This window comes from Panthera onca, chromosome B2 (genome assembly GCF_046562875.1).
Source record: "Panthera onca isolate mPanOnc1 chromosome B2, mPanOnc1 haplotype 2, whole genome shotgun sequence".
Classification (NCBI taxonomy): domain Eukaryota; kingdom Metazoa; phylum Chordata; class Mammalia; order Carnivora; family Felidae; genus Panthera; species Panthera onca.
Window position 1 is genome coordinate 44132377 of NC_138343.1, and position 27277 is coordinate 44159653.

Here is a 27277-nt window from a genome sequence, read left to right on the forward strand (position 1 = left end):
TCCTGTTTCTTTTTTTTTTATTTTTTAATTTTTTTAATGTTTAGTTACTTTTGTGAGAGAGAGACAGACACACACACACAGAGCGCAAGCTGAGGAGGGGCAGAGACAGAGAGAGAGAGAGGAAGACACAGAATCCGAAGCAGGCTCCAGGCTCCGAGCTGTCAGCACAGAGCCCGATGTGGGTTTCGAACCCACGGACTGCGAGATCATGACCTGAGCCGAAGCCGGACGCTGAATTGACTGAGCCACCCAGGTGCCCCGTGACTGATTGTTTCTTCTTTTCAGCCTTTTTCTGCCTCTTCTTCCTTCCTTCTCTGCCTGGTACTCTTAGGTTACCCTCAACCGCACTTAACCTCTCTTGCACACATTCATCCAATGATCAAGATCCCGACTGCATTAATCCTGTTCTTCCAGCTGTCCTACAGGCTGCTAGAAGTCCCTTCAGAGCTCATACCACAAAACTGCCATGGTATTTCATCATGAAAATATCTCCCCTCCCCTCCCCGCTGCCCCCACTTCTCCATTCCCTCACTCCCTGGAAATAACTCACCTTCCACTTGACACGGAAAATAAAATCTGTCAAATGAGAATTTGCTCAGTTTCCTGCTACTGCCCTTACCTGAGTCCTTCCTCCTTGCTTCTTTAAGGGTGGACTATGTGACCTTCCTGCCTCTGGTCTACAGCTAATTCCTGTGCATAGGCTCTCTATCCCAATACCTCCCATCTGAGAGGTTTTGCATGAAAAACTATCTTCTCTATTGTCTCTTATTTCAATGTAGCCTCTCTCTACAGGCTTCTTCCCATAAGCACTGGAACATGCTAGTGTCTTCCCTGCATAAAAGAAAGGGAGGGAGAGAGAGAGAAAAAGAGAGGGAAGGGAACAAAGGGAAGGAGGAAGGGAAGAAAGTAGGAAGGAGGGATGGAGGGAGGAAGGAAGTAAGGGAGAGAAGGAGGGAGGAAGGAAGTCCTTTCATGTCCCCTTCCAAGCGCCACTCTCCCTTTTCTCCCTTTCACAGGAAAACCCCGTCTGTGTTATGTATGTGTCTCTGTCTCTTTCCTCCTGTGCCTTCTTTAGCATACTGCTTGTGCAACAGCAAGTCTATTCTTCTCTTTTTTTTCTTTTCTTTTCTTTTCTTTTTCTCTTCTCTTCTTTTTTCTTTTTTAAGTTTATTTATTTTGAGAGACAGAGAGAGCAGGGTAGGAGCAGAGAGAGAGAGAGAATCCCAGGCAGGCTCCATGCTGTCAGCATGGAGTCCGATGTGGGGCCAGAACTCACGAACTGTGAGATCATGACCTGAGCCGCAACCAAGAGTCAGACGCTTAACCTGCTGAGCCACCCAGGCGCCCCGCAAGTCTATTCTTCAACTGCGTTTACACAGGCTTCAAGTAGAAAAACTACAAGACCCACTACAACTTTGACAACCTGCCTCCTAAGACTGGGCTGCGAGTTCAACATCAACCCGGATCTCGACAAGCACTTGACACCAGAGTCCTTTCTGGACTTCTATCCAAACAACAAGGACTCTGCCATCTTGTGCCTCCATGCAAGGCCACCCTACAAGGACATGCCTTCAAGTTCATCAACTGCAAGCAAAGATTACTCTCGCCTCCCCTGTCGGCTCCCCGGGAACATCTTCAAGCTCTGATTCCACTTCAAGCACTACCACTCCCAGTGGTGATGGGCCAATAGATAGATGGATAGATCTTTGGGATTCCAGAGCATGAGCATGCCTTCTGCAGGTGAAAACCATTTGTCATTTGAAAAGCAGCTCCTGACATACTGCTCAGTCTCTGATGCCTGAACGTGCTGAGTGAATACTCGACCAGACTTCCCATGATGAGCTGAGTACTGTTCTATTTATGAAGTAAAATATCAGGTGGGCTTGGCAGCAACCCATTATACAATGGCTGTGATACATTTGGGATCAGGTTGGAACAGGACCAGAAGTCAATTACGTAACACTCCATCACTTACCTCTGTTTTGCCGATGTATCTCTCTCGATTCACACCTTTGGCCCATTGGGCATGACTAGCTGACAGAAGAGAAACAAATCACAGGCTTGGATGACCTATAGATCGGCTTGATACGATGGAACGAACTGACTTCTACCCCACTCAGCCACCTTCAGGGATGCCCCTAAAAGACAGCGGTGAGGGGAAGTTTTCCCACTGGGCAGTGTTTTGAGCAGTACACTCGGCCGTGTTCTTTGTGTGGAGGTAGAAATAGTCTTAGGTAAGAATATACATAGACTCTTGGTCAATGGCAAAAGGTTTGGTTGGTTGGTTGAGGCCTAAAAGAAACAAATTCGGACAACGGCTGACAACATGGAGGCTATGTTCTCACTAAAGCTGATGTAGCCACTGCCACAGCTGAACGCCCGACCTACCGGAAGAGGGCAATACTGAGTTCTGAATACACCCCGCTGAAAGGGAGAGCCAGCTACTTTAAACTCTACCCTGGAGAGAGCAGTGATTTAGATCTATAATATAGAGTCCCAGCCTAGGGAAATAAAAAGATATGGGACCTCCAAGCGTATTTCTTTTACCATTATTTTATTTTTATCATTTTTATGGTCAACAGATCTCCTGAGTCTACATCCTTTTTTAAAGCGCATAAGCTTGTCAGCTAACATTCATCCTTACCCGGCAAGAATATGGAGATAAACACTAGCCCTGAGTGGCTACAAATTCAGCTGAAGTGTACATTATAGGCAAATACAGTGTTTCGCTGTGGGCCTCAGCTGTTCAGGAGGCCCAGCGTGCCCTAAGAACACTCCCACCATTTTTAGCAAAGACTGCCACGTTTGGTCTGCAAGGCTCAGGTCTGCTGTGGACTTCTACACTGCTTCCGTCAGCCCTTCCTGTCTCCGGACCCCAAACCTGCTTAAGCTAAGCTGCGAGCTGGGAGCTAAGCTTCAGAATCGCTGGATTAGTCTGGAAGAGTTAATGCACTCCAGAGTACTTAATTTTCTCCTAGGGAGTCATCCGCTCATTGGTAGGAAATAGATGAGTAAGCAGTCATTATCAACTCCACAGGGTAGTTCTAGCACAGGGGAGCAAATAATCCAGAGGACGACATGCACTCAAAGCTTATTTATTGTGAAATAAAGGAGGCAAGCAGCATTTTACTGAATAGAAGTCACATCATGACATCACCGATCGCTCTATTACTAGCATCATACATTTCCCGTGGGCATCATAGGATTTCTTTTCAGGATTTCATAGTACACATTTCAGGCAGAAGTCCTAAGTAATTGGTTCAGATGCTGTTACTGGCCTTGACATCATTTTCTTTGTGTTTCTATACATTAACAAAAATATTACGTCCTAACCCATAATTACAAACACCTTCGATCGAAAGAGTGCTTTCACCTTCATTAAAATACAAATCAATATATCAGTCAGCACACCTTTACTGAATAAACCTTATAGAGAGTGCTGCCCTAGGTGTAGCTGAGCACAGAATGAGTGTAAGACATGCTCCAGGTCTTAGAAAGCTATCATTTCACCCACCCTTTCAGCACTAGACATGTTTCCCATAAAGAATTATATTACTATAGCTTAAGAATTCCAATTGCCACTTAAGGATCATATAAGAAAAGTAGAAAATTTCCAGAAATTATCATTTAACATTTTTTTTTAGAGTCGAAGACTTTTAGCCTTTTTCAAAATAGAAATTTAAGTATGTTGCCTTCACAATTTACTCAAATTTTCACTCAAATGGCATTATGTCTATTTACAGTTTTAATACAGTTATGCATGAAACCAAACTACAACTTCTTAAGAAGCGCCTCTTTTTTTTTGAATCATTTAAACATTTTCTATAAACCACTTTTCAGGTCTCTATATCAGTGAGAGTGATGTCTGATTCTGGGTCTACTCTTACGTTACCAAACACACCTACCATTTTGACATTCTCTTGAATTAAATCCTAAAACAAAGTTAAGCAGTAGAGCTCAGGTCTAGATGGTTCCAGGCTAGTGGATGGGGGCAATCACTCTTCCAGAAGGCCCTGGCCCTCCTTAGGCCCAGCCGATGTCATTTTCTTTGTTTAAATTCAATGTGGCATTGTCCTTCTGGCTGTTGGACACCTAGCAAATGGAGAGAACTCTAAAAGCAGAAACGGAGAAGAAATACAGACATCAAGAGACATAAGCCAACAGTATTAGACCAAAGGTTTATTCAATTGTGATGATCTCTAAAAGGTACAGAGTCTAGATTTGAAAGAGTGGATGTATTTGCTTGATGCGTTTCAAAATGTCAGGCATCATTTTTTAGCCTTCCATTCAAGGAACAGAACATTTGCAACCTGTTCTATCAGCCTTGAGGGCTGAGGGATAGTGAAGAGCAAGGAAATGGTAATCAGTTCAATTCAAATCCTCAGTCTATGGTCAAGTTTGAACACAACAAGGCATAGAATGGGCTTCTTAATAAGGACATTCTTAGGGGAGTTAAGAGGATGAGTTGCAGGGTTACCAGGGACTCCTTGAAGATGCAACGACAAATTTGTGTGTATGGAAAGTTATGTTCTTTTCTAGAAAGGGATCCATAGATTTTGTGAGATTATTTAAGGATCCGTGACCCCCCAAAAGGCAAAATGGAACAAAGCCAACCAACGGGATGAGAAAAACTCCACAGTGTTAGCAAAAATGTGCTTGTTTTGGCAAGACAATTGAAGTTGGTCTTATAAATGCCCCAAACGAATAGCTCTCATTGTCAGTATCTGGACACTGCTCCCCGGTCACAGATCTTGTAAAGCTCATTGTTTGCTTCTCAATGAGAGCTGAAATTAATTTTCTAAGACTCTTTGAGGTAAAATAAAGCACGGGGCTTTTGAAAAATTAAAATTGGGGATTCTAGCATTTGATTTTTGCTACTACGACAAGTATATTTCTTTGGGGAAGCTGATTTCCAAGCCCAGCGATGCCCTTGTACTTGACAAAAGAGCGTTCAGAACATGCCCTGGCAACCCATCCCCTCCCATCTCTACAAGAGCCTGGTACCGTGAAGGCCATTTCCTGCATTTTCTTGATCACCTCATTTTGCAATTTATTAAAATAAGTCCAATAATTAAATAATTTTAATCGATCTCTTTCTAGAATGAGAATTGCGACGTGAAATGCCACTTGAGATCATGAGAATTCACTTAGACATATACTTTTTCTAAACTGAGATAACATTTCTTTTTTTGAGATATTTCTCCCAAAAATGTTCTTAGTAGTGTCAAAACAGAAATAGGATGTGTGTAGAATAGTATGATAAATATAACTAATGGAATTCTTAGCTAGGAAAAAGGACTGGGCAAAAGCTTGCCTAAGGAACTGGTCAAAATTACAGACCTCTAGGCTTAGGTGTTACGGGGCTTGGACAAACGTCCTCCTTCTAATCTGATAAGGATTCTCGTGTCCTCTCACTGGTGGTAAAATATTTGGAGGGGGAATCAGTCCTGGGCAAAACTGTGACATCTAACTCAGTGGATCAGGAATTAGCATTTGGGGAGTATACGCCTGGCCCTGATCTTCATTTTGACAATGAAACCGTACGTGCTAAGAACCTTTGTGACGGGTTTTTTGATTTCCCTTCCATGGTAGGATTTTGAGGGCTTTTCATCCTGGTAGTTACTTGTACTCAAAATAGAAGTGCAAAAGAAATCAGGGGAAAGTGCCGAAATGTGCATATTTATGAGTAATACAACATTGTCTGTGTCACTTAGGCACTTACATAATTTCTATTGAAATGTCACCCAAGAGTTTTATTTATCCCTCCATACATTAGCCTTATTATATCAAGAGTAAATCAAAGCACAATATGCCATGTGAATAGCCCTGAAATTGCAATGCTTGATTTCTGAGCTCCATCCTCAGTTGAAACAGCACCTTTTATCCAGAATCTTCAAAATGACTTCCAAACATTTGAAATCAATTGAACTTTCCCTTATCACCTAGGACAGTGGTCCTCAAAGTGTGTTATCCAGATCAGCAGCATTAGCACCACTGGAAATTGGTTACAAATGCAAATTACTGAGCCCCTCCCTAGATATCCTAGATCAGGTACTCTAGGGGTGGGGCCCAGTATTCTGTGTTCTAAAATGCCCCCCACCTCCCCAGGTCATTCTGATGCTTGCCCCAGTTTGAAAGCCACTGGTCTAGGAGAACAGGCCTGTAGAAACACAGAGGAGTTAAATGACTAGAATATCGAATGGTCAGAGGAAGGAATAAGGTCACGGTCTTTTCACTTCTGTTTACTGTCTTTACTGCTGCTCACTGTCTTTGCTGCTTTCTGCTATGGTATTGCTTCCCAAATGGACCAAGGGCTATGACTTGCCTCCAAAACTGATGGGTCACTTTTGGACTCACAGACGTGCCTCTCTAGGGAAACAAGCCCAACATCAAGGCCATGTCTATTTAGCACAGGGAACAGGGTCAAAATTGGTAAATTCACTGAGGAGCTCCTTAACACTATAAATGGTGGAAACACTGCTATTTGGTCCCCGTCTTGTGACACTGTGGCACATACATTAGACCCGGAAGTAAGGGAATTAAGGGGCTATCTTCTCAGTCTGGTTTCATGTAAGACCCCCGTTAAGATCAAGCCTAGGTGAGGAAATTAGCAGCTCATCTCTAGCAATTCAAACTAAGGGGTTAGAATTTATACCAAATTTGAAAGCCATGGTATTCAAAATTCCAAAAACACTTACCTGTTTTGGTAATGGGTCCAGAAGACTACAGTCATATTTATAAAGTATTAAAATAATACATATTTGAATCTGTAACAGAGCAAACCACCTGAAAGAATAATATGAAATTGTCAGTGAAAGATGCATAAATCTCTACCAACAGAGAATATTTAGAAAGCACACATACAGATTTCAGAGCAAGTATGTTCTTCCACACAATATGAACTTTAACCATCAGAAGGATAGAGTAAGGAAGAATTTATTCTTTTCTTTTATAATTCTGTCTACTGCAGAGGGTAGATGGGATGATTAAATTGCTTAAAAATGTAGGTAAAATGCTTAGCCAGTGAAAGCACTCAATTAATGAGGGCCAGGTCTCCTTCAAAGTTTTAGATCAGTGCTTCCCGCCATGGTAGCCATTAGCTACACGTGGCTATTTAAACATAAATAAATTAAATTTAAACAAAGTTAAACATTTCAGTTCCTCAGCTGCTCTAGCCATATTTCAGGTACTCAATAGCCATACGTGGCTACTGGCCTCCCTACTGGACAGCACATCTTTAGAACATTTTGCATGATCACAGAAAGTTCTACTGGACACTCTTGTCTGATTTAGACTCTTTTTGCCCATGAGAAATTACTGCCTGGATGTTCTATAGGCATCTCAAATTCCCCATAACTACCAAATATGATTACTTTTGTGATCGTTCACTAAGATGTCTCCCAACTTTTTGATCATATACCCTACAATGAAATATTTGAGCATACCCTACAATATATTGATACTCATTTACTTATAAAGTATATACACATACTACTCTATTAGTTTGCTATATACTTTGTAAGACACATACAAATAGAAACTAAAAATATTGAGAGAAAGTATAAGTGGAATTCTGTTATTTTTTTTGTGCATCTCTGTGGGTTGTTCTCCTCAGGGTAGGCAATGTCTTTTAGGGGCCATAACTCTTAGTGAATACGATGAGTCCAACAGGTCAGAAAATTGGAAGTCATCACAGACTCACTCCCCTTCTTCGCTCTCTATATCCAATTAGGCACTGAGTCCTTTTGTTTTATCTTCTAAATACTTCCCCAATCCCTCTGCTTCTTGTCTTATCTCCAGTCCCTCCACTATTCCCTCAGTGCAGTTCATCATGATTTGTTTCCTGGATTACCAGATTAGCTCAGCTTTCAGATCAATTTCGTTGCTTCCAATTTCACTTCCCTCCACTCTGTCCTTCACTTTACCACTGGAGTGAACTTCCTAAAACATAAATCTGTCACTATGTCCTCAGTGTACGTAAACACACACACAATCTGCCGATGCTTCCCATTTCCTTCCAATTGACAACAGAGAATACAGCCTTTGAAGATATGCCCCCACCTCTCTCCCCAGCCTCCTCCCCACTGATAGCTCCTCTTTGACACCCATGTTCTAGCCACCCCGTGTACCTGACTGTTCCCGAACGGTGACGCTCTCTTGCAAGCCCTTCCCCTGCCCAAGGCTCGGTCTCCTCTGGAGGCATTCTCTGACCACTTGCTTCTGAGATGAGATGCCCCTCCTCTCCACTTCTGTGGTCCCCTGTGCACATCTCAGCCACACCACCTATTGCACTGAATTGCAATTGCTTATCGAATTGCCATTTCTCTCCTAGAGGAGGAACTGTATTGTTGGGACTTAACAGTACAGAGCATACTATTGGTGCCTAATCACGTTACCTGAATGAATGAATGAATGAATGAGTGAGTGAATAGATGATGGAAAGGATGCCTTCCATAAAAGAGATTCAATTTCCTGCCCTTTTTAGCTCTCTTTCTCTGCATTTCGGTGGCACTTTACACATTCCTCCACCAATGTCCTTACCCTCCAATCCTACTATATCCTACCATGTTACAGTTAATGGTTTGTATGTCTGACTCCCCTTATAAACTTTAGTATTCACAAACAGTAGCAACCATGTTCTACTCATCTTGGAGTCCTCAATATTTGTTGATTGAGTGAATGAATGAATATGAATGACCTGATATTCACCTCAGGTAATTAGATTTGTTTCCTACTAGTATTCTTGAAACATCTCGAAACATTCTTGAAGCATCTTACTTCAAATGAAATCGGGAGTACTCCACATGTTGTTATAACCCACTTGGATGGCACATCACTTCTTCACAAATATTTGTGATGCGTATTTAACCCTACTTATTTATGAGTGCTAAAAATAATTTATTCTAAGAGACTATCAATGGCTATGAAATAGAACATACACAGTCTTTACTGCTTCAAATCAAAGAGCAATTCCAAGAAAAAGCAATTTTGCTAACCCATGTACAGGTTCAGAATTTCTCACAACTAAATTTCTGCCAGACTTCTAATGAATGGAACTTCTACTTCTGGCCATGTCCTGCCCTAAATAACTCAAAAAACTGAGCAAGATTCACAGTGTAGGATGAAAATTCCCAAGAGAAAAGGAATCAATGAGGTGAACTCTGCCAGAGAGTCTCCCGTTCTCCGTCCATGGCCGTTTCCAGGTCACGTGCAAGGAGGAGAAAGCCCACGCAGACTGGACAGTCTCACTAGATTAAAAAGACAAGAGATCAAAGTTCAGGGAAGCTAAAGAGACTGGAATTTGCAGGCAAGAATAAAAGAGAGGAGGGAGTTTCACAGAGAGAACAAGAATGCTTCAGAGAGCCACCTGGGGGTCTCCTGGAGTATTTGGTTGAGTACTAATCTCAGCATGTGTAAGAGGCAACTACTGAAGTGAAGATGAGAGATGAAAAAGAAAGCTAAGGAACAACAAGCTGAATAATGCCCAGGGCTCCCACAAGATATGGAAGTCTGTTCCCACATGCAAGAGTGAGGAGATCTTGTAACACATGGACAATTGAATAGGGTCTTTAAAGGTTATAGCCTTATGGGGCACCTGGGTGGCTCAGTTGGTTAAGCATCTGACTCTTGGTTTCGGCTCAGGTCATGATCTCACGGTTCACGAGTTCAAGTCCCGTGTGGGGCTCCACAATGACGATGCAGAGCCTGATTGGGATTCTCTCTCTCCTCTTCTCTCTCTGCCCTTCCCTGCTCTCTCTCTCAAAATAAAAAGAAATAATAAACTTAAAAAAATAAAGGTTATTGTTTTAATTAGAAGTGCATTATATTATCTTAAATTAAATGCCACTCCTGATTTTACCTTAACAAAGCTTAACAAGTCTTGAAAACTCATTTTTCTGAGCAACTTACTACATGCCACAGTAAAGCCTAAAACTAAAGAATACAATAAAATCTAGTATCCATGACACTTAAATTTTTTTTAATGTTTATTTATTTTTGAGAGACAGAGACAGAGAGAGAAAGAGAGAGAGAGAGCAAGAGTGGGGGAAGAGCAGACAGACAGGGAGACACGGAATCTGAAGCAGGCTCCAGGCTCTGAGCTGTCAGCACAGAGCCCAATGCGGGGCTCAAACCCAAGAACCGTTAGATCATGACCTGAGCCAAAGTTGGACGCTTAACTGACAGAGCCACCCAGGCAACTCCTAGTATCTATGACACTTAAAATTCATGTTTTGCATTTATTCAGAAATGGCCATGCCTAGAATAAACAGGGAAATATGAAACATGGGTGAGGGAAAAATCATTCAAAAGAAACAGACCCAGAAATGACAGATACTGTAGACAGCTAGTTAGATATATTCCGCATGTTCAAAAGGTAGAAGCACAATGAAGAAAGAAATGGAAGATAAAAAAAAAAAATCAAACCTAACTTCTAGCAATGAAAATACAGTATCTTAAGTGAAAATACACTGGATGGAATTAACAGAAGATAGGACACTACAAAAGAAAAGATCACGGAACTTAATAGAACACTGGGAAATATCCCAAATGAAGTACATAGATTAAAAAGGGACTGAAAAAAGAAATAAACAGAGTATCAGTGACCTGTAAAATACCATCACACAGTCTAACATATGTGTAATTTGGAGATACAGAGAAGTGGGCAGGACAAATATTTGAAGAAATAGAAGCTGAAACATTTCCAGATTTGTTAAAACTGTTAGTTTACAGAGCTAAGAAGCACAATGAAGCGAAAGCAAAAGAAACATAAAGAAAACTATTCCAAGACAAATCAGAAGCAAATCGTTAACAAAAACAGTGACAAAGAAAAAAGTCCTAAAAGCAGTCGGGGAGTGGGGAGACACAAGGAAGGAAGGAAGGAAGGAAGGAAGGAAGGAAGGAAGGAAGGAAGGAAGAAAGAAAGAAGGTCACAGGTCACAACCTCTCATCAGAAATCATGAAAGCGGAAGACAACAGAACAACATCTTTGAGGGGTGTCTGGGTGGCTTAGTTGGTTAAGCCTCTGAATCTTGCTTTCGGCTCAGGTCATGATCTTACGCTTCGTGAATTCAAGCCCCGCATCGGGCTCTGATCTGACAGTGCAGAGCCTACCTGGGATTGTCTCTCTTTCTCCCTCTCTCTCTGCCCCTCCCCTGCTCACTCTCTATCTCTCTCTTAAAATAAATAAATAAACTTAAAAAAAGTTTAAAAAACAAGAACATCATCTTTGAAGAGTTGAAAGAAAAAAAAGTAAACATTGTTCTTTATAACAATACGCTGACTCTATTATGAGAGAAACTTGCCTTGATGATTTGGGGGTAAATATTTAATTTCCTCTTTATAGGTTTAAAGTATAGTATCTTGTGGGGAAAAAATGATGGTCTTTGAGACATATGTGAAATAGAGAAAGACAGAGAGATGTTGAAATGGCAGTGAATTATTGAGTAGAGAATTTAAAGGATAAACATGTGTACGTATCTTAAGACAGTTGTCCTGAGAGCCCCTGGTGTTATTCTACACTCAGACTTTGAGAAAGGTACTCATGGAGGAAGGGAGATGGGTCTTTGAGTGAAATCGACACCCCAGGCGCAGGATGAGGTGAAGAGGACAGTGACCACTCTGTGATTATTTTGCAATAGACAAGCACAGCCTGTGTGCAAGGGCCAACGGTAGGAATGGGGGATTTCCTGGGCTATGGGAAAAGAAATATTTTAGATCCATTTTTTTATCTTTCCCTGACTATTCCACAGGCATACCTTGTTTTGTTGCATTGCACAGATACCACCTTTTGTACAAACTGAAAGGTGGTGGCAGTCCTGCCTTGAGCAAGTCCTTCGGCGCCATTTTCCAACGCCATGTGCTCACTTTGTGTCTCTGTGTCACATTTTGGCAATTTGCACACAATTTCAAACTTTTGCACTATTATTATGCTTGGTACGGTGATCTGTGATCAGTAATTACTACTCACTCCAAGTTCAGATTAGCTTACAGTTAGGATTTTTTTTTTCTCTAGCAATAAGGTATTTTTAAGGTTAGGTATGTGCATTTTTGAGACATAATGCTACTCCACACTTAATGGGCTACGGTGTAGCATAGAAGCGTAACTTTTATATGCGCTGGGAAACCAAAAATTTCATTTGACTCGCTTTAGTGCGATATTAGCTTTGTTGCAATGGTCTGGAATCAACTGTGTCATTTTTTAAAAAACATCAGTCAAGCGTGATGCATCTTTATGGCCCTGTGTGACACCGCTATGAAGAACAAAGAGATGATAAAATGTCAGGAAGCATGAAGAGACTCACTTTCCTCTCTCTCCTGGAGACAGGGTCACACAAACAGCGTCTCATCTACCATGAGAAGCTGGGAGTCTAGTAGACATCACAGGACACTACGGGTCAGATTTGGAAGGGACACCTGGGGTGTGGATATACGCTACTTGCTTTTCCTCCTTACTCTTCCCGGAAGGGAGGGACATTTATGGGACCAGTGAACAGGCACTGAGGTTACATACTAAGAGTTCTGACGATAACATGAGATCTCCATTCATTCATCCATTCAGTGTGCACTGTCTTTATGTGCTTTATGCTCTTCTAAGTGCTGAAGTTACAGCAGTACACAAACAAAAACACCATTCACACTTTTCATAAGAATGCTTAAATTCTAGAAGAGAGGTAGTAAGCAGGCAGCACATAAACAAGCAATGCATATATCAACCATGAGAATAAGTACTACAGTAACAAATAAGACAAGATAAAGGGAAAGGGAATGTGGCGTGGGCTAAAATATTTCGGATGAGGAAGTCCTCTCTGATGAGGGGACATTTCAGTAGACATTGGAATGATGTAAGAGGGTGCAACATATGAATATCCGGGCACAGAATTCCACACAGAGGGAACAGAAAGTGCACAAATCCAGAGGAAGGAGAATGAGGAAAAAAGAAGAGGCTAGTGTTGCTAGAGATGAGCAAGAAAAGGGGAATGTCAGAGAGACCCCCCAGGCAAGTAGAGAGCCCGTGGGGGCCTGCTGAAGACTACATCTCATTCTGTGAGATGGGAAACCATTGAATAGCTCTGAGCAAATGTGACTTAAGTTTCAAAAGAATCATTCTGGCTGCTCCATGGAGAACAGAACATATCGTGATGTAAATGGAAGCCAGAAGACTGGTTGAGGAAGCCATGAGGATTTTCCAGACAATAGAAAGTAGGGCCTTGGACCAGGATGGTAGAAATAGCCATGAGCCACACAGAACAGGTGAACACAAAGGAAGGGAAGCAAAAATAATAGGAAAACAGGGAGGGGGACAAAACATAAGAGAGTCTTCAATATGGAGAACAAGCAGAGGGCTACGGGAGGGGTGGTGGGAGGGGGGACGGGCTACATGGGTCCGGGGCACTAAGGGATCTACTCCTGAAATCATTGTTGCACTAGATGCTAACTTGGATGTAAATTAAATAAGTAAAAATAAAAATAATAAATAATAAGTTAAGAAAAAGAAAAAGAAATAGTCATGAGCCAGAGTGAGAGACCGGATATACTCTGCACAGTGGGCTGACGGTTTGCCTTCTGGATGCGGAAGACTGAGCCAAGAATGAGTTCTGACCCGAGGAAATGAGTTTCTGACCTGAGGAAATGCAAGAATACAGTCGCTATTTACCTCAGCCACGGAAAGGACGAAAGGAGGAGCAGGGTGGGGAGCTATCGCCTGGAACTCGGTTCTGGAACTGTTAAGCGTAGCTTGCTGTGCACCAGTGGCCTGGAGACATCACTGCAGATGCTGAGTGGAGGCTGAGTAAATGGGCCTGACGTTTAGGAGGGATTCAGTCAGGACTGGAGCCATAAGGGATATAAATACAGAGTCTTCATTATTCAGACGATTATTTAAAGCTGTGGGACAGGATGTGATCACTTAGGAAGTAAGTTAAATAGGAAACAAAACAAAACAAAACAAAACCAACTGGCAATCCGACGAGACCGTGCTGGGGACATTCCAAAATTTGGAAGTCAGGAAGGTGAGGGAGAGGAGCAAAGGACACTGCTAAGGAGGAGCCAAAGGGGTAGAATAACAAAAAGAGAGGGGTATCTCTAAATCCCCATGAAGTATTTCATGGAGGGCACGAGCCCCGGATCAAATGGAAAACGTGGCAAGGAGCGCCAACATGTGAAATCAGTCACCAAGTTCCCAGCTACTAAAAAGACCAACTCTTCTCAGTACTTAGCGCCCTTCCTGGAAGTAAATTAGATGAGATCACTTCTTCAGATAACTAAGCTGACACTTTGTGTCAGTGGAATAAGCAGTGACTTCCCGGATACTCAGTGTGCTCACCTGGCAAAATACTGGCTAATTTTGCATCTGTGAATTACAAAACAGTTTGGTAGGTTCCACTTTATCCAGATGGTCCTATTTTCTCCTAACTCTGGCTTTGGCACTTCTCTAACGTTACTTTGCTATAGACCGTGCACTTCTCCGAGCTCGGCTCCCTGGCATAAAGGACCTTGGCACTCTGTCCAGTCCTTGGAGGAGAGGCACTGTAGCAGCGTGAGGACAAAATAACCACTTGGGCGGGCAGGGTGGCAGGCGCTCCAGTGGAGAAGGCACTCTGGCCAGAAGGACAACCTGTTCCCAGGCACTGTCTCACAAGGGGCCCTGGAACATCTAGGGCCCCGTGACTGCTTCACACCCTGCCCCGCAGAAGGTGAGGTGATGAGAGACGAAACTGGCAGAGTGGGAGGAGTCCGTGGAGGGTTTGAATGACAGTGTTGGGTCTTTGATCCTGAAAAGTGCTACAGACCCAGGGAATAGGTTGTGCTTATTGAAAACTTATACCTATGTGTGAAAATGACATTCCCTTAAGCATTATTACACACAGAAGACCCTCCACGCGGACTTCCTCTATCACACAGATGAGAATGCAAACAATGTTCACAAGCTATTTAGGAGTAAACATGTTAGGGGCACCTAGGTGGCTCAGTTGGTTAAGCATCTGACTTTGGCTCAGGTCATGATCTCATGGTTCGTGGGTTCGAGCCCCGTGTCAGACTCCTGGTTGGTAACACAGAACCTGCTTTGGATCCTCTGTCCCCTTCTCCCTCTGCCCCTCTCCCACTCATTCTCTCTCTCTCTCTCCTCTCTCTCAAAGTAGATACACATTTTTTAAAAAAGAGTAAACATGTTAGAAATACTACGCATACTTTGATTAGAAATAATTAGAGAGAATATTCACCAATTCATTAGAAGAGCTTCCCACTATAATCTGTAAGGCATTTCCTTAACAAACTTTAGTCCCTGCAATGTTCCTTAAAATCATAAAGCTACACTTCCCTTAAGGTAAAATTACAGTTGGGGCTTTTGACCAACTTCATACTGTGCATTAGAGAGGCTTTAATATTTTTCTTCTTTTATCTTTGAGTGTTAAGTTAGTTATTAAGTTCGTATTAGTTATTAGAAGAGCATAAATATTAACATATTTCATACTAGTTCTAACCATTTTGACTGATATCCTAGCTAAAGGAAAGGTAAGATGCATTAATAATACAGATAATAAATAATATGTGCTAAAAATAGTTTTCTCCAAATCCAAATATTTGAATATTATAGCAAAATTACCTCAGCTATTCACTAAATACAGTCATTTTTTATGCAATTGCAAAAAATAGTGTTTTCTAGCCTTTACCATGTTATTGAATTTTGTTTGAGGCCTGAGATGTCCGAGACTGACACACACATACCTATGACATTAAAAGCTTTTTATGTCACAGAAAATGGGCTTCCTAACGTATTTTTAACAGAAGCAAGCTGAGCTATGTTCACGTTAGGGTTGTTTTTGTAATGCTCCTGTGTCAAAACAATGAAGATAATGAGGCATATTATTTATAACAGATTTATTTTTCACACTTACGAGAACCACATAACACATCTACAAATAAAGCTCGTTAAAATATAAACATACTGAAAATTCCTTAAATACGTAGTGCTCGTGTGTCTCCCCCGTTGGTAGATAAATGTTCAAGGAGCGCCATACAGACATGGAGAGCACGGAGTCTGACAAAACACACGCCACCTCGCAGACCTCACACTAGTAATGCACGTGGAGAGATGCAAAGGGTGACAATGTGAGGCCAAGACAGAGACCAAAGGGCTATGGACATTTGGAGCCCGGAGAGAGCCCTGTGGTCTGGAGCAATCAACAGGAACTTCTGTGGAGGTCAAATCTGAGCTAGACCTTGATGGAAGGCAACGGGGCTCTATGGAAGTAGGCCCTCACCTGGAGTCAGGGCATTCCAGACCCAGCGAGTGCAGGAACAAGCGAAGGAATGGGCATTGCAGTTGGGGGCGGCTGGTAGCCCCTTTGGGGAGGGCACTGCCAGATGTTCAGAAAGATGCAATCGGCCTAGAACTCCAGGCTCTCCGTGACGCTCTGTAGGTGACGTCACCAGAGTCTTAACGAGAGTGACCAACTGAGATGATTGTTTGAGGAAAAGCAATCCGCACGCAGTAAGACGGGTTGAAAGAAGAGATGATAGAACCTGGGAGAAGGGTTAAGGAAACTGCAATGTCACCTGCTGGTGAGGCATGAAGACCTGGTTTGGGGGGTGGGGGGGACGGGGGGCGTGGAAGGCCAAAAAGAGGGAAGAGCAAAGGGTCACTCCGGAAGGCCAGGGGTCTAGAGCAGCCCTTCGTCAAAAAGAAACAGGAGTACTCAAGGAATGATAAGATTACGGGAAATGAATGATCTTGGTTTTAGATGTCTTGATGTTGAGATCGCCTCCCTCTCTTGCTTTTGGAAGGAAAATCTCTTGCCTTTTTTTTTTTTTTTTTTTTTTCCTACCAGAAGAGTCACTGCGGGCAATGCCAGCATGGGCTGGAAACCTGCCATGGTTGCCAGGGGCAGGGGCTCTGAAGTATATTCCTAGTTGCTACCAGCTGCGGCTTATGAAAATAGAATGATCTCGCCCTGGAATTCAGAGAAGGCAGCAGACAGACATACTTTCACAGGCATCCTCCACGGAAGCATGGTTATTCAAGTTAAAGGGGAAGTACTGTCCCCACAACCTCATCTGCCCAAGAGATCTTTCAGGAAAATGAAATCAATTTGGCGGCAGGAGGCAAAGCAATCTGGCCCAGCGGTTGTCAAACGTTAGCCTGTGTCAGAATCCCCTGGAAAGCTTGTTAAAACACAGATCGCTGGGCCCCGCTCTGGAAGTTTCCCACTCGGGGAGGTCTGGGGAAGGGCCCAAGAATTTGCATTTTTTGCAAGTTTCCAGGTAATGTTCCCACCGGTGGTCCGGGAATCACACTTTAAGAATCACTGATCTAGAGGAATTTGATGAGGAGAAAGGGAAAAGACTATGTTAGAAGATGTATTTTATCATCCTTTTTTAGTTGTAGTACTACAATCACAATGATAAAGATTATCTCAGGTATACATACGGGAAGCTCTACGGTTAGGGCACCGGACTCTTGATTAGGGGTGATGGTGAGGGCAGAATGTGTGGAGTGAGCAGGTAGACACTTACATTAAATAAGAATAAGGTGGGAAGGGAAGAGTGGGAACAGGGTAAGTGGGAGAGAAGGACAAGAAAAAAGCCTATGGAAAAGGGAAGAGAATGGGAGCTATTTAATAGGGGAAGAGGAGGTGAAACAGCAGATAAGAAAACAAACAGGGACAGGATGGGAAAAACCTCTGCCCTTCCTCTAACTTGAGAGATTGTCTTCTGTTTCATCAAAGCCGGAGGGCACTCTCCAGAGGTCACTTTGAGGTGCTACCCATGATCCTGCCGCTACCCCTCCTAGTGACGGAACTCTCCTATGGATGCAATATGAGTGAGAAAGTTGGATACAACTTTGAACCTTCCTATTCAAGCAAAGGGCACAGGAATAGTAGCGACTTCCGTAAGACTAAGTATGCACCAAATAGAAGTGATCTCATGGTATATTTTATTTTATTTTTTAATGTTTATTTTTGAGAGAGAGAGAGAGAGCATGAGCAGGGAGGTGCAGAGAGAAAGAGGGGGACAGAGGATACAAAGCCAGCTCCACGCTGACAGCAGAAAGCTGGATGTGGGGCTCGAACCCATGAACAGTGAGATCATGACCTGAGCCAAGTCGGACACTCAGCTGACTGAGCCACCCTCATGGTATATTTTAAATTCCAGACCTTCCAGAAAAAATTGAAGATGAGACACTTGCTTTTGTTTTGTGATGCACCCACAGTAAATGGGTACATCACCCCTCTGCAAAAGCCCATGCTATTTAGAAAGCAATTCATGGATACGGTCAGAGCACGTTAATACAATATTTCACAGAGTTCAACAAACCTTGGAAGCACACTTTTGCTTTTAAGGAAATTATGTTACTTAGGATGCTTTGGGTCGTAAGTGACAGAAAACCACATCAGACTGGTTTCCATACCAAAGGGAATGCATCGCTTTGTGTGCCTGAAAAACTAGAGCTGGCTGGTCTCGGGCAGAGAGGGCCCAGCAGCTCAGTGATGTTCCCAGAAAGCCAGTTTGCCCCTGCTGCTCTGCCCTGTGGTACCAACTTTATCCTAACACTGTCTGCTTTTATTGTCTCCGAATGGCTAACAACAACTTGGGGGGCCAAGTGCTTCTTTATTCACATCCTACAGGGAATGATTATTTTTGACCCAGAAGTCTCAACGGAAACCCTCGTAGTTCCTCGCACTGCTTAAAACATACGCCAACACTGAAACCAGTCACCATGGGAAGGGAACTGGGGGACAGGGATGGTATTTGCACATGGGCTTAGGGAACCATGCTCCACTGTTATGGAGCTGGGGGATGGAATCTGCACCCCAGAATCCCATGGACCCCCAAAAGAAAATGAGGGAGGGGAAGAAAGGAGAAGGCGTTAGATGATAGGGAGGCAGTAACCCACAAGCAGTATGGTGACCCGGCACAGTTTTAATTCAGTCCTCACTTCCTTGCAATTAAACCCTCCTTCTGAACAGGAGACATCTCTCCTGTTCAAGAGTAGTCACTGAGTTTGATGAGTGGAGAAAGATCAAAAAAATGGGGAGAGCGGTGGAAGATACCCAGCCTGGAGTGCTCTTTCTTTCTCTCCACAGATACAAATCCTGTGCAGGTTTTCTGTGCACCACAAAGGGGCTGGAGATCTACTTTGTAAATAAAAGGAAAAGAGGGTCTTTGCTATAATTTTTGCCCAGAAACGAACATGCTATATTTCGGAAGCACTTTGGCTTAAGAATCAAAAGTCAGTCCTGAATTGCTTCTTCTGTTCTTGACAGTCTTAAATCTTAGCCTCATAATGAAGTGTCAGAACAAGGTGGCTGGGAAAGCAATGACTACAATTTTGCCAGTGGTTTCTGGGCTCCTTTCAGCGAGTCACTGCTCCTCAGTAAAGCAGTAAGAAGAGAGATACATGGCTAAAAATTAATAAAGGAGTCTGGCAGCCTGACTCAGTCTTGGAATTAACCACATCCACCCTTCCCACCCTCACTCCTAACCCTTTTTATATGCCCTCCAGGACGTGTGCCCACAATAAGGAAAATGTTAGGAAACAATTATATAAGCAAATATAGTTTTTTCAGTTCTACTTGACAACCAGAGTTGAGGGGATGCGTTTGTTTATGTAACAAATGCCTCGGAATAAATTGAATTTGCAAGGTCTCACGAAATCCATAGGGATTTGAGTTTCCTCGCTCTTCAAAGCAATCAGCTCTTTCTAAGTATAAAAGGGAGAAAAGCTACTTACAGTACTTTGCAGCATACTGCAAAGATATTTTACTGAATAAGGCACAATTATTAAGATTATATTACCTTGAAAACAAACATATAGAAACAACTGTACACAGGGCTTAAAATCCCAACATACAGGTACATTACGTTACATTATATTACATTACATTACATTCTTACGAACTTTCTCTATACTGTTTATTGCTTATTACCATCTAGTCCATACAGCCTTTTCCAATCCCCCTCTTCGAAATTCCTACGGCAGTTACTACGTATACGTGTCATCTGGCATTTCTCACGGGTCATCTGACACTGTTAAGTAGGGCTTGTTTTTCATGTTGCTAGGGTCTCATCTCCCCAGCTATATTATAAGCAACTCAGGAAAGTTATGTGTCTTTGAATTTCCCCAGCGGTTCATGAAGTGACTTGTGTTAGACTATAAGTTCCTTGAGGGAAGGGACTTCATCCCTCATTTTGTTTTCCAAGGTAACTCCTAGAACGCTATCCTGGCATACAACATAGACTCCATAAATACTCCCTGAATGAAAGAATAAACATACTAATATTAGGTGCTCCATAAATACCTGTTAGGTTGAATACTGCCACTACTAATCTACTACCAGCTGGATCTATGTTTGAATTAATTTTCCGATCACCGTGTGACTTTCTTTAGTAATTCAAGACAAGTCCATGACTTTGTAGGCCAGTACTGCCCCAGGATATAGGAAGGACCCAAACACGCACACACACAAAATAGAGATCGTAGTTGCTATTCCTGAGGACTCCACGCTTCATTTTTACTTCTCAAGTATTGTAGATTTACTCTTACTACAGCCTCTTCTTCTCCAAGCAAGCTTTTGTAAGTGAGGGGTCTTGCCAAAGATCAGGGCTATGGTTTTACAACTGGGATGTGACCCAGATCAATGAGCACTGGGATGCAGCCAGCCAGGCATCCTCGCGCAGGGATGGGAAGCAAGAGAAATGGGGGCTGTTGGCTTGCAAGGGGGTGGGGGATGTGGAGGGGGGTGCAGTACAGCAAGCACATCCCTTTGTGCTGAGGTCACAACTCTCAGAGATAGCCACGCCACACTGGAAATCCCCTGTTCTCTTCCTTTGTTTCAATTCATAGCTTCAGAGGAGAATGTCCTCTGTAAGGCAACTCCTCATTCTGCACGCTGCCATTGCCGAAGAAGTCTGACAGTTCATGTTGCCTTCTCCTGTTTGTTTTTCTGTACCACCAGACTTCTCCAGCAATAGAATTACTGGGAAGAGTTCCCTTCCTGCCAGTACCCAGGAGCTTCCTAGCTACCAGGAAGTGCCCAGCAAGGGGTTCTTCCGGCAAATGTATTTTCAGAATTCCCACTCTGCAGAGCCGGAACAATATTCTTCCATCGTGACTTCTGGTTGGCAGCTGACAGCAGTACCGGCTACTTATTTTGCAAACTCAGCAAAACCTTCTGTGTCCACTAATGAGAGGGCTTCTCACACCGCCTCGGTGGCCTGAACTCTAAGGGATGACAGCTGCGAGGCCACAAGGCTATGTGTTCATGATCAACTGTGGTCGTCGGCTACTTGAAAGGCAATTTTCTCTGACTCACAAAGTATTTGGTACACGAGAAAATAAGTTGGCTCTTGGTACACAAATTTAGAATGGGTGCAATTTTCTGAGGATTATGCTAAGGATCTGCGGGATTAAATTTCTAGTAGAGAGATCCATCTTGGTATAAAACTGTCCAAATGAAGTCATTCACTTTCCTGGAAAATCTTCTGTTTTGTTTGTCTTTAAAGACAGAATGTTTCTGGGGTTGGCTATGTAAAATACGTGATGGAAAAGTTAAGGACTTATAAAAGCAGAAACAATAGAAAAATGAGACTATGGAGGTTCTATTTATTGTTACATGTATTCAACATTCATATTTCTCCCACAGATTTTGGTTATATGATACATATTTTGCCACACCTCAGACTAAAAAGGTTTCAAAGGAAAATGTAACATCTTGTCCTCATACTTGATCCTGCACCTGATTTCTCTATTTTCACCATCTCTTTCAGCCACCTAGATTCAAGCCACAGTCCTCGAATCCTTCCCCTTGACTGATCCCGTTTCTTTTTTTTTTTTTTTTAATTTTTTTTTTTTAACGTTTATTTATTTTTGAGACAGAGAGAGACAGAGCATGAACAGGGGAGGGTCAGAGAGAGGGAGACACAGAATCCGAAACAGGCTCCAGGCTCCGAGCTGTCAGCACAGAGTCCGACGTGGGGCTCAAACTCACGGACCGTGAGATCATGACCTGAGCCGAAGTCGGCCGCTTAACCGACTGAGCCACCCAGGCGCCCCGACTGATCCCGTTTCTAATTAGTTTCCAAAATCTGGTAGATTCTACCACTCCAAGTCTCTCACATGGAATATAGCATAATTATATAACCTAAGCCATGCCCCACTCTAATCCATTCTATACAAAACCTTTTAACACTTCATTAGTGCCTTGTGAGCTCTGTACCAACCTCTCAACCGGGTATTAAGGGGCCTCCCCAATTGGGCCAATGTGTGTATTGAGTCTTTCTTCCCACCACTACCTGTAGTCTGATCTTAATAACAGTGAAACCATAAACCCTTCAACTACATACCCTTGTCCTTAATGACCCTTTGGTCACTCTGTTTTCTCAGTCTAGACGTTCACCTAACCCTTCAAAGGCCACTTTCCCCAGGAAATCTAAGATCATTCTGACCAGATACACCCTTTCTCTCAAATCTCCACAGTGTGGTGTTTGGGCATTTCTTACCCTGCATTCCTTGTAGTTATTTATGAACTCAATATCCTCCTTGCCTTCTCCTAGATAATCATCTCCTGAGGGCTGAGAACATGGCTTATTCTTGATTGAAGCTCCTGCAATACCCAGGGCACTGCCTTGCATAGAGGAAGAGCTCAGTACATTAAAAATGTATAGTTTCTGTACAAATAAGATACTTCTAACTAAGCTGAAATGTCATGGTCTCCTCTATCGTACCATTACTGTCAACCTCCAGCAAATGTCTGTCAGCCCCAAAAGATATCACAATAATTTCATAACAGCCTTTCTTAGAAAACAGTAATCATCAGTTAATCCTTGACCACTGGCTAATACTACATGCTTCACTGCAGGGCATTGTAGTCCCTGGTTTAAAACATTTCCAGCTCAATTTAAAAGATGGTTATATGGTAGCAGATGGCAGTTACATTGGTGGTGAGCACAGCATAACGTATAGAGAAGTTGAATCACTGTGTGCTACGCCTGAAACGAATGTAATGTTTTGTGTCAACTATACTGAAAAAATGTAAAACAAAACGAAACAAAACAAAAGCCCCCCAAGATCAATAAATAGTTCAAAATAAACTTCTGTAATAAAAGATAGTTATTAAGAAACTCTTTCGTCGTCATTGGGAATATATGTAAAGGGACCTGAAAAAAGTAACACCTATTGTTTTTAGAAGACCTACTCTGGGTGCACTGATAGTTAGTAGGTGACAAAGCAATAGCTGGGTTACAGGTGTTACCCATATATATGGGTATATATACATGTGTATATATATATATGTATATATGTATATATACCCATATATATGTATATATGTGTACATATATATATATATATACCCATATGTATATATATATACCCATATACCCATATACATATATATATATATATATATATATATATATATATATATATACACATACATATTCAATGGGAAAGGACAAAGCGGGGGCCTCTATCCCAGCTATGGAAGAAAAGTCTCTCCTTTAGGTCTGATCGATGAGTTTAGGTCAACTACCTACTCCAGGACAAATCGTTGCTCCAGGGAAACACTAGGCACCAATTTGCTTACCCTTAGACTCCTAGAATGACTTTTTAAAAGGAAGATACTGGGGCACCTGGGTGACTCAGTCAGTTAAGTGTCCGACTTCAGCTCAGGTCATGATCTCACAGTTCATGAGTTCGAGCCCCGCATCGGGCTCTGTGCTGACAGCTCAGAGCCTGGAACCTGCTTCAGATTCTGTGTCTCCCTCTCTCTGTTCCTTCCCCACTCACTCTCTCTCTCTCTCTCAAAAATAAATAAAGATTACACTGTCTCTCTCTCTCTCAAAAATAAAGATTAAAATAAATTAAAATAAATGAGTAAAAATGAAGACAGAATTTCCATGGTTGGCTAAGACTATTTAAAACCATTTTGGGGGAAATATGAATTACTAAAAGCTTACTGATGCTATCAACCATAAAACAAAAGAGGGGTAGAATGCATGCTGTGGAGTAAGTCATAATTATAGATATGGATTAGCATTCCTGCTCAAACAATGAAAACAACTGACTTCTTAAATTTAAAAACTACAACTTTTGTGATATAACGACTTTTAAAGGATTTGTACATTCACTGAGTGAGACTTGGTTACAAACAGATACTAATATTTCTCCAACAGAATCGTCCCTGGTGAAGAAATGGGACCTATTTCAGGTAGAGTGTAAGTTTTATGAAGTTAGGGACTAAGTCCATTGTTCCTCAGTGCTCTATCGTAATGAACAGAAGGCCTGGCCCAGGCAAGGTGTTCAAAACAGCTTCTGATCACATAAATAAACATAAAATAACTTTCATTAAGTGCTGGACACTTGCACTAGAACACAACATCGCAGTGAGCATCGCAGTCCTGGGGACCAGATTAATTTAACTCTGAAAGGATCCAGAAGAAAGATTTCCTAGAACCAAACTGCCCCAACAAACAGAAACCATTTAGTAAGGTGCCGCTCTGCTCCAAGCTACGGATGGTCTGTAACCCCAGCACAGGCCCATGAGAACGTTGTAAAGAAATAGTATACTTCAGACTTAATTTTCTAAAAGGTAGAACTCAAGCAACTTCGAATGTATCCTCATAGGAAAGCTGAACATTTGAAACCTAAGCCCTGCTTTCATCATGCAGCTGCAACTGTCATATTTGGTTCTGATGAAGTCTCCCATCAGAAGCCACCGTAGACATTCCCACAAGGACATCGTGCAATCCGACCAGCCAACCAAACAAAATGTGGTCTCCCGGATCTCCCTGTAGTTTGGTAATAAAGAAAAGGGAGATTAAGCCAAAGATGTCCCCCCCTCTGAGCCATCGTGTCTCTGCAGACTTTCTGGATAAATGTGGCCCAGCTGTCTCACTGACCTCCCAGGACACTGGTACTTCCCGCTTCCAAATGCCATGAACCCGTCCAAGAAAGCATTCTTCTCTAAATTTGCCTTTTTCCAACGTTCCTGTGGGAAGAAATCATTTTTTTTTCCAAATCAGTCTTATATAAATAAGCTTAACTTTATTTCTCTAGGCTAAAAATGACTTTGTACAGCTAATCCTTGCATATAAAGTTGCAGGGCTGTTGGTAATTTTTTTTCCAACCTGTTATTCATATCAGGCACAATTGTGTTTTTGGAATGTGAACTAATAAATAAAAAGGTTTAAAAAGAATTTTGTTAAGTGGTAAACGTAAATGATAATGTAAATCAACCACAGAACTGACCTCAGAAAAGGAAGACTATTTATAATAAGATCTCAGGCTCCATCACAAAATTGTCCTTGGTAATAAATCTAGTAAGTTACTGGCCGCCCTGCCTATTGGAAGGAGCTTGGGATGTGGAATGAATACATCTGGATGCCATTTTTTTTTTAATTTGTACCTAAAGACAGAGGATGGACTAAATGACCTCTTAAGATTCTGCTTAGCCTTGTAACCCCCCAATTTTAAGAAACAGCAGAGAACAGCTTTAATTTGTCTTGTTTCGTTTGTTTTTAGTACTCCTTGGAAACTAACAACAGGAGCAATTGCCTGATGAATATAAAATAAGTCTTCTTTCAGAACCAGACATATTCACTTTAACATACTTTGCTGGTTTCAGATCATTTATTTTCAAGTTGGTGAAGCTTATTTCAAAAACCTTGCTATCTCATTTGTGTTATACCCATCCATATTACAAGTCTGATTTTTACTCTGTTGTCAACTTGGTTAGACCACAGAGAGAAATAGGTCTGCTAAATGACACAGTTGTAGTTAATCTATGAATTCATATTCCCACCATAAAGGAAATTAAAATCAAAGGGTAATGCATTTTGAAAGAGAGGACTTACAGGTTTGAACACTTCAGGTTCAGGAAAGTATTTTGGATTTCTATGCAGCCAAAATGGAGACAACATCAACAAGTCACCGGAAGGAACAGTGTAATTCTATAATAGAAAAATCAGTTTCAAGTTATTTTTGGAAATCTGCTTTAAAGAGAGTTTGGGTCATTAAAAATAATGCTCCAACTATATTGTAGAGAAGACATATACATTTTATAAATCAATGGCGAGAAAATTTAATTCTTTCCTGGAAGGATCGTTTCTGTTTTCCAACTTAAGCAATGACTACATTCTAATTCTGATGATTAGTTACATGTGCATACACATTTGGTTACATGGGGGAAATATATTAGATAAATGTGAAGATTTTAGATACTAGTATATGTCTGATGTAATGCAGCTTTGGACGTTTGATACTGGGGTTGGTAGCAAGTGCTTTTGATGGGAACCACAGTGAATCCCCAGGTCGCGGAATAGAAAAATCTAACTCTGAGACAGGACAGTGGCCATAACAGCACTGAGGGTGGGAACAGTGGGTGTCTCCTATCCCCGGGGACATTGATGACAGTGTCAGGGCAGAGGCAGTGGAGTCTCTCTCTCTCTCTCTCTCACTCACTCTCTCTCTCTTTTTCCTCTCCAGAAACAGCTATTAGGGCAGAAATAATATGAAGAATATGAAGACAACTGGTTAGGAAGACACGGGACACTGAGTGCTGTGTGTTTCTTGATTGGTTTGGTGTTTGGGAACGCTGTGGCTGTGGGACTGAGGTTAAGCAGTGCGTTTCTGAATTATCCTTCCCTATGTTATCATAGGTTTTCTAATATATAAACTATACTAAGAACTAAAAACCATGTCATAAAATCACCCTGACTTCATCACGTTCAGGAACCATAGGACAAAGGGCTCTCCCATGGTGTGTAACCAGTAGATAGCTATCAACTTTCCTAAGGCACATTCTGTTAGTAACTCCCATCGCCAATCATTGGAAGTCATATCTATTTAACCCTGCGTAAGTTTGAAATGTCCTCAAGATATTCACAAAAACACTTATCTTCTGCTTCTAGAATATGAGCACGTTACAATTACAAATATGTCTTTTTATAGTAGCAGGGAGTGGCATATGGGAATGGGCCATCATTTTTTAACCAGAGAGAAACCCTGTTAGCTCCACTGGGGACTGAATATTGCTTAAGGTTTGGCCACTGCAGTACTAAGTGCTGAGAGAGCTCCCAAACAAGGAAGAGAGAGGGGATTTCACTGGTGTCCTCTTACCATTTTTAAAGTAGAAAAAGACTTAGGAGATCTCAAGCCTATCTGTTCCTTCTACCTCTGGCGGAACTGAGGTTAGAGTGGTCATGCCTGACCTCGAGATCAGCTGCAGAGGGCCTTGATGCGTGTTTGGGGGCAGGACCAGGGACAGCCCTGGGACAG

The 27277-nt window shown here is 42.1% G+C and overlaps 1 protein-coding gene across 3 annotated transcripts in view; it reads right to left on the minus strand.

Annotated features, from left to right (window-relative positions):
* Window positions 1–1098: 1098 nt before the first annotated feature.
* The window catches only part of CYP39A1 (cytochrome P450 family 39 subfamily A member 1), a 97381-nt gene continuing 71202 nt past the window's right edge, over window positions 1099–27277 (minus strand). The window contains exons 9-12 of one of the 3 annotated variants that reach the window (XM_078446968.2): window positions 25855–25950; window positions 24901–24989; window positions 6699–6786; window positions 1099–4111 (exon numbers count right to left, since the gene is read on the minus strand). In XM_078446968.2, the coding sequence (XP_078303094.2) occupies window positions 4040–4111; window positions 6699–6786; window positions 24901–24989; window positions 25855–25950 (345 nt within the window). In that variant the 3' untranslated portion in view covers window positions 1099–4039. Of the gene's footprint in view, window positions 4112–6698; window positions 6787–21877; window positions 22622–24560; window positions 24790–24900; window positions 24990–25854; window positions 25951–27277 lie in introns of those variants that run through there. The other 2 variants (XM_078446966.2, XM_078446967.2) reach the window with 2 other exon arrangements.